The sequence below is a fragment of the Neltuma alba genome, unplaced genomic scaffold (genome assembly GCF_004799145.2).
Source record: "Neltuma alba isolate B1F8T4 unplaced genomic scaffold, ASM479914v2 tig00000670_pilon, whole genome shotgun sequence".
In the NCBI taxonomy this organism is placed as follows: domain Eukaryota; kingdom Viridiplantae; phylum Streptophyta; class Magnoliopsida; order Fabales; family Fabaceae; genus Neltuma; species Neltuma alba.
In genome coordinates, this window is record NW_021632139.1 from 1 (window position 1) to 8,008 (window position 8,008).

General features: G+C 33.5%; 1 protein-coding gene across 1 annotated transcript; it reads right to left on the reverse strand.

The window, feature by feature from the left end:
• Positions 1–2,085: 2,085 nt before the first annotated feature.
• LOC114743868 (uncharacterized acetyltransferase At3g50280-like) lies at positions 2,086–3,459 on the reverse strand. The gene is given in 1 exon segment (XM_028932079.1): positions 2,086–3,459. A coding segment is annotated over 1 exon segment (1,374 nt).
• Between the last annotated feature and the right edge of the window lie 4,549 nt (positions 3,460–8,008).

Genomic DNA, 8,008 nt, shown 5'->3' on the forward strand with positions numbered 1-8,008 from the left:
AACACACTGATACTGGATATTTTACCTGAATTGGAGGAGGTGATCGATGCAAATGAATGTGTGACAAATTATATAGATGGTGAAGGTGATTGGGAAAGGAAAAGTTGGAACAATGGCTTTATCTACTTATAACTGACCAGATCACCCCTGCACACCCACCGAGTGAGGAGAGAGGACAGGATAAATTCTATTGGAAACATGCCACTGACGTTGTTTTTCTATTAAAACTGCATATATTCTCTTTCTCTGCAGGTACTCACCAGCCTACTGATAGTGTGTGGAAGCTTATATAGAGGTGGAAGATACCAAAAAAGATCAAAACTTTCAATTGGCTTTTTACTCATGACAAGGCTCATACAGCCCAACTCAAAAGAAACAAAGGACTAGCAGTTGATGCGAACTGTCCTTTTCAGTGTAACTAGGATGAAGACTCAATGCATTTACTTCAAGATTGTTTAAATGCTCAGGACAGATGGAAGTCAGTGATCAAACCTTCTATGTGGTATGCTTTCTCCTCACATCACGGAGCTGACGATAAAATGGAATCTTACAAATGAAGCAGGGTTGGAGTACACAAAAAAGATCCCTTGGCCAACACTCTTTGGGTACATCTGCTGGGATATTTGGGTAGACAGATGCAATAAGGTCTTCAATACCCCAAACAGAGATGATAACAGAAAGGCAAATGATAGCTTCTTTAAAGCTTGCTTGGATCAAGATCTTAGAGACAACCATGGTTTTATCATTTTAAACCCCGATAAGGGGAGTTGGGTGCCAACACTAAAGGTGACTCAATAAAACTCGAGGTGGATGGTTTGATACTAGAAGATGGTAGAAGCAAATATGGCGGAATCATTAGAAGAGGTGATGACCAATGGATATGCGGGTATAGCTGTAAATTGATCAATGTTCCTCCTACCATAGCTGAAGTTATGGGAGTTTTTCATGGCCTTACTTTATATTGGAACAAAGGCCACCGGAAAATAGTTCTCTACTCTTACTACTTAGAGGCTATTAACCTGATTTCAAAGGTTGTCATGATTCTCACCCTTTTAAGAACATCATTAAAGACACAAGACTTCTTTTGAATAGAGATTGGCAAGTCCTCTTTCAACATGTTTACAGAGAAGATAATTCTTATGCTGATTACTTAGCTAAATCAGCCCATAAATCGACATCATCTTTTGTATCTTTAATCACCCTCCTCCTTTTTTTCCATAGGCAACGGATGATAAGGAAAGTTTTTTTTTTCCTGCTTAGTCTTTGTTACTTTGTTGTTACTTTGCTTTATGTTTTACTTTTAAGGTAATAGTATCCAGTTATTATTCAAAAAAAAATGTTAATTGTTTTTTTGGAAAAATCACAAAAAAAAACCCACTAAAGTTGAAAAATTACATATAAGGACATATTTATAAAAATTATTGTCAAACCCATACTATTATTATCAAAACCCATACTATATTATCCGAGTCCCTATTTACAATTTTTCTATTTCGACGGTCCTTTTCTACAATTTCTCCTTTTTATTTTAAATTATATCTAACACCTTAAAATTATTTTGTAATTTATTGAGCATTTTAAAATTCTTTTTAAATGGACTCAGCACCTAAAATATCTCATGGTAAAAATTTTTATTAAAACATTAATTTTTTTAAAGAGCAATTATCTCCTTAAAGCAATTTTTTACATGATCAAACTAGAGAACTCTAGCCCTCAAAAAGTTTATTAAGACTTCATTTAGGATCGCAATCATAATCATAAGTAATAGTAAATGAATATGCATCATGTGCTTTAAAGTATTTTTTTGTAAGTATTAATTTTAAGATGTTCAGTGTACCTAAAAAACATACTTAAAGATACTTGAAAATACTAAATAAACCATGAAATATTTTAAGGTGTTGTATTGCTCTTAGAAAATACTTCCTCACTAGGAGATCAAGATTAATGCCTCACTCACCTTTGCTGAAAATAGTGCAAGTATCAATCGATGGGAAAGAATCAATTGGTCTCACACTACACACAGAAACCTCAAGCCCTTCCTCACACAAGATTATTATTATTTCGTCTTCCGACTTGCAAATAGCCTCAAACTGAACTTATTAGAGGTCTTAGCCTGACCACCTTGAAGACACTACTTTTCGCAAAAAAATCCATGAACTTAGGGTCATTTGCCAAAGCTTCTAAGATCTCAAAACGGAAGCAAAGTTCAATGTCAATACTACCTTCTTCTGCTCCAGCAAAAACAGTAAGCTTTCCGTTAGCTTTATTTGCAGAACCACTCCGAACTGCCACCGGCTTGCCCCAGCCAAAGTCATTTCCGTAAATGTCGAACCTCGGAGAACTGCTTGTGCCAATTGTATTACTTTTCATCCCACTTAATCTAAACAGCTCTGGGTTTTTCACCCAAGACTCATAGAAACCCTTACACATGGGGATACAGCTTTGGGAATGAACAATTTCTGGGCTTTGAGAAAGCTGTATCCCCATGCCCTTCCTCAAGCAATTCCCCTGCTTTCTTGGTCATTTTATTTAACCGATATGCACAGCATTTCCAAAATAACTTTGCGATAATGGTGGATCCAATATTCTTGGTCTAGCACCTATTAGCAACACAAAATTGACTTCCTCATTCGCATCGAGACCTTGGTTTCGAATGATAGATCGCCAAACATGAGTTAGAAGTGCTTGTAGAGATGATATTTTGTTGGTGTTAACCTCCGCGTTTGCTTTTGCTTTCAGATGAGCGATCTTTTCTTTTGCAAAGTGAAAAACTCTCTCTGGCGGCGGCGACGGCAGAATCAACCCATCAGAGTTTTGATCTTCCTCAGTAAAAGGAAAGCGAATGGGACGCCCAATCCCATCCGGAAACCAGCGTTCAAGAACAGGAAGCTTGGATACGTTGTCCAAACCTCGAGAGATTTCAGCCCAAGAATTGAAGAAATGCCAAAACGATCTGCCGTCCACAACAGAATGGTTGATTGAACAACCGATGAAGACGCCGTCTACTAGCTCCGTAACTTGCACAGCTAACAATGGCTTCGAATTACCTTCATGATTTTTGACTCCGTTCAGTGGAAAAAACGAGTGAACGAAACGAGGAACATAAATGGGTTCGAGAATATCTGAAAGAGAAATGCTCTTAGCTATGGCATGGACAAATAAAGCACCTTCGTTGTTACAAGAAATAGAGGCAGAGATTGTATTATGGTCGTGTTCAGAGAAGGCGAAACGTCCAGCAAGGGGAAAGAGCAAGTCTAGAGTAGAAGAAAGTGAGTCTTTTAGGTGTTGGATACAAGTGTCTTTGTTGGCTTTAGGGTTGTGAAAGAGAAGTCCTTTTTGAATGGTTTCGATTTGAAGAAGTTGGAGATCCCATGGAGTTAAGTCCATTTTTGAAATGAGGCAGCCAGGGTGGCTTCGAGCTTGCACCAAGGTTGTGGAGACTACTTGGATTTCGGCCATGGCTATTGGTATCGCTGAGATAGATGCAATCAGAGCCGGACCAGCTAGAGGGACCTGTTAAGTCCGGCGTATTTTGATAATATTTTCTTATTTAAATTTTTTTTTTTTTAACCAGCTGCATTATTTATTGATTTTTTTTAAAAAATTATTTATTGATTTAAGGGTTAATTTTTTTTTCTTTTTATTAGGTTTTTATACTTTTATCTGGTTTTAATTAGGTCTTTACATTTATTTTTTTTTATCAGGTCCTTATAATTTCACTAAATTTTTAATCAAGTTCATGTAGTTTTAATTTTTATTTATTAATTAAATGTAAACTTAATTAAATAGATTAAGACTGAATATAAAATATTAATAATGAAATTAAATTAATAATTATATGATAAAAATAATAATATAATTAATTAATTTGAGAAAATATTTGAGAACAATTAATTTTTTTGCTGGCAAAAAATAAAATTATTATAGTAATTCATTATTTTTATAACATTATTGTCTATAAAATAATAGTAAATAATATATAATATTTTATATTTATAGAATAATACTATTAAAATTTATAAAATAAAGAATAAAAAATTTAGGAACTTAATTAAAAATAAAGTGAATTTATAAGGACTTGATAAATAAAAAATATATAAGTACCTAATTAAAAACTGGTAAAAATATAAGGAGGATTTGATTAAAAAAACAAAAACTCTTGATTTAATGAAGATAAGTTCAACCAAAATCAGTCGGTGATGTTCACTAAAAAAAAAAATCAGTCGGTGATGTCACTATTAAATCTGGCTACAATATCTCATCCACATCAATTCGTTGTTATCCTTGGGCCCGTGGGTGTCTAGTGTCCCCAGCCACACGAAACCCGCCCATAGCCTGGTGACGGATACCGTCATCCCATCTTGAGAGAAGCTTGGTTTGAGGTACTTGTAAAGTAATCGAACAAGGTTACTAAAAATCGGACTGATTACTAAACTAGTCAAGATAATAGGTTAAAGATCAATGAGTTAGATTAGGATTAAAATAATATATTTTTAAATGCATGGTAATTATTTTAAATGAAAACCAAAATTTAAATAATAATAACAACATAATAATTGCATTAAAAATTGTACAATTCCAATACTAACTCATAAATACATACACGTTGAACCACTGTAAGACTTTTTCCTTTTTCTAAGCAAATGTCTCATCTATCACTCATCAGTCATGAATTGTCATTTTAGTTTCTTTATTTCAAAGTCCTCCCCTCCTCAATTTCTCTCCATCCTACTCCTCTTTTTTTTCAAAACTATTGTATTTAACATTTAAACATACATCATATCTATCACTCTGAAACTGTCCTCAATTGCGATGGAACCAACTGAAGAGGCACTGCCAAGGGAGCTTTGATGAGGAGAAAATCTCTTTATTTTTATTTTGAGACCCAAGTTTTTAAGATAACTCTTCTTTTTTTTCCCCTTCCTTTTCTTTTCTTCGTCTTCCATCTTTTTCTTCTTCAATTTTGTATCTGCATTTTTTATTCCTTACTTTTTTTTTTAATCTTTCAAGCAATGTTTCTTCTCAGCCTTCATTGATCTCCTTCATTTTTTCCTCTTAAAAGTAACTCGAATAACCCACTCAATCCAATAGGCTACCTGGGCTACTCCTGGTTTGCACTAGGTTCATCCGGTTCATACTAGGTAAGTTTCACCCTGGTTTTAGGGGTGAATCGGACAAGTCACCTGGCTAATTGGCCGATTTTTAGCCTGAACCAATTGGACCTATCCAATTTTTAGAACTATGGTTATTAATCGTTATTATTCTTTTCTTTTGGTATAGCTTAGAGTATCCTCAAGTCACTTTTTTTAGGTATAAGTTAGAGTATCTTCAAGTTACTTTAGGCCTAAGACTGATCTCTGTTAGGCCAAAAGTATGAAGGTTAAAGCACTTCCAACAAGTACGCTTCCTCAAGTTCGAATTTGTTCATAAGATTTGAACTTGTGTTCTCCTCCTCATAGAGATGAGATTGCTTACTATCACATCGTGTTAATTTTAACATGTTAAATGAGAAATTTAGAGCTGAGAAGGGCTAGATAAAATAGTAAAGGCAGAGATGAAATAACTTTTGAAGTGAAACTTGGACAGGGACTGGACTGTCATTTTGAAAAGTTTCGGTTAAGAAAGGGTAGTATTGAAAACTATGCCCAAAATTCCTAAAAATTTTCAAAAATTCATAAAAAATTAGAATAGTGTCTAGAATAGTATTTGAGGCTCAAAAGGTGAAAATAAGATAAAAATAATTTATGAGAATTTTTTTTGTAATGATAGGTATTTTTGGCTAACTAGGAGAAAATTAGCTAAAGTGAATTATTTTAAATATACAGAGGCCTCAATTATTCAAAAAAAATAAGGAAAGATTAGTTGAGAGTTTATAATAGATTGCAAAATTATTCCTGACCTCCAGAAGCATAGAGGTTAGCTTGAAAATGTTCACTGCCAAATTATGTTAGTAAAAAATCGATTTGGAGAAAATTTGAATAGAAGAAGTTATAGGTCAAATTTTGACTGAAGAAAAATTAGTAAACTTTTGTTCAATAAAAGAAAATTATTAGCCCAAAGAAACAAATGTTTGGAGCTACTAAATTGGATAGGATCCAGAAAAAATGTATCTGATACGGTGAAATTATACAATGGAATAACCTAAAGCTTAGTGGGACAATTCTTCCTTCCATCATTCAAGCAATTTTGGCACCATTTTATAAGAGGAAAACAAGGTTAGAATTATGTCATTTGTCAGGAGGCATAATTAGAAGAGGTTAAATTACAATTTTATATTAGTTTTAATTGCATGTTAGAAAGGCTAGGAGGGCACATGGCATGATCATGGAAGGGAAGACAATATCATGAGACAAGTGGACCATGGAATTTTAATAATTAACCAAGGTCAAAATGAAAAATCTATTGTAAAAATTTTGTCTATAAATACCCCAAGACCCATAATTCGGCCAAAATTAAGAATACAAGGGAGAAAAAGGTTTTGCTCTTGAATCAAAGGGAAAAGGAAGAGAAAGAAGAAACAGAGTCAACTTCAAGACAACACACAAGGAAAGGGCCAAGACCAAATTTATATTTTTTCCTTGTAGAATATTGAAAGAGTTTCAAATAAAATGTGAATCACCTCAATGTGATTTTTTTGTAATTAGTTATAATTTTTCAAATTTGGACCGAAAATCTGGAATTTACCATAGTAACTCGAGAAACAAATTTCAAACCTTCAATCTGTAGGCTTGTTTTATGATCCGCTTGAACCATAACGCTTCCAACCTGCATTAAAAAAGAGTTTAAAGAAGGATGTTTCAATTATTGCTTCCTTAACTTAAGCTAGTTTTGAATAGAACTCAAAGATTGATGCCCATAAAACAACTCTAAAATATCTCTAAACTTAACAACAACAACAATACCATAACTTGTAAAGAGTAACTTACTGACAACACTTGCCTTTGCCTTCCTTCTTCTCTTCTTTCTCTTCTCTTTTCATCTCAAATTTTCACCATACACTATTTTTAATGGCTAGCCATAATGTGCAAGTGTTGAAGAAGAGGGGCTATTTATACTAAGTCAATTATCATGAAAACCCTTAAACAAAACCACATTGGTGATGTATCAACACATAGAGCTTTCCATGTGTCTTCCAATCTACATTTAAATGTCATTTGAAATCCACTTCTAAGACTTATTATTTTAATCTTCAATCCATCACATGCTCTCTATCTATGTAACAACAAATCTACTACACTTTTAAATTAATCAACATTGAAAACTTAACCATGATAGAAAAGAAACTTTGTAAAACATAAAAAAAAATACTATCATGGTTATATAAACATCCTAAATCACATCAGATTAACCATGATAGAAAAGAGTTAAACCAACATATAAATATATCTATCATGGTTAAAAGAATCCTTCTAAATCAACTTCGTGCAAATCGAGATTTACAATGAATAGGGCTTTGGGCATTAGAAACCCAGAGTGTCATTTTCAATCATAAGCCTATAACATGATTTTACTGAATAATACCTTTCATAACTTTCTAAAATCAAAAGTTATCTGATGTTCAAGATTGTTGTGGATCTACAACTCATATCAAAAACAAATCACATGCAAGTACCTAGAGGCCTCAGGCCTTCTGCCAGCCTGCAGTCTAGCAACAGTTATAAAAAATACAATGTCAAAGTAATCAATTTCAAACATATCAGAGTATATGAAATGGGCCCTATCATGGCAATATACATCTATCCAATACAATCAAAAGAGTGGAAGCGCTACAATTTTTCAGTAGCAGTTCAAGCTTCCGGAGCCTTCCCTCACTTACCTAAACAGAAACTATCACCTGGAAAATTGTTAAATCAACAGGGTGAGACAAAAAGCCTCAGTAACCAACAATCCTACTTATCAACCATACAAGTAAGTGCTCATGATGTGTCAAGTGAGACCATTGCAAATTCATAGTATTCCAAAAAAATTTCATATTGTTAAAGCATATATAAAGTACAATCAATAATCC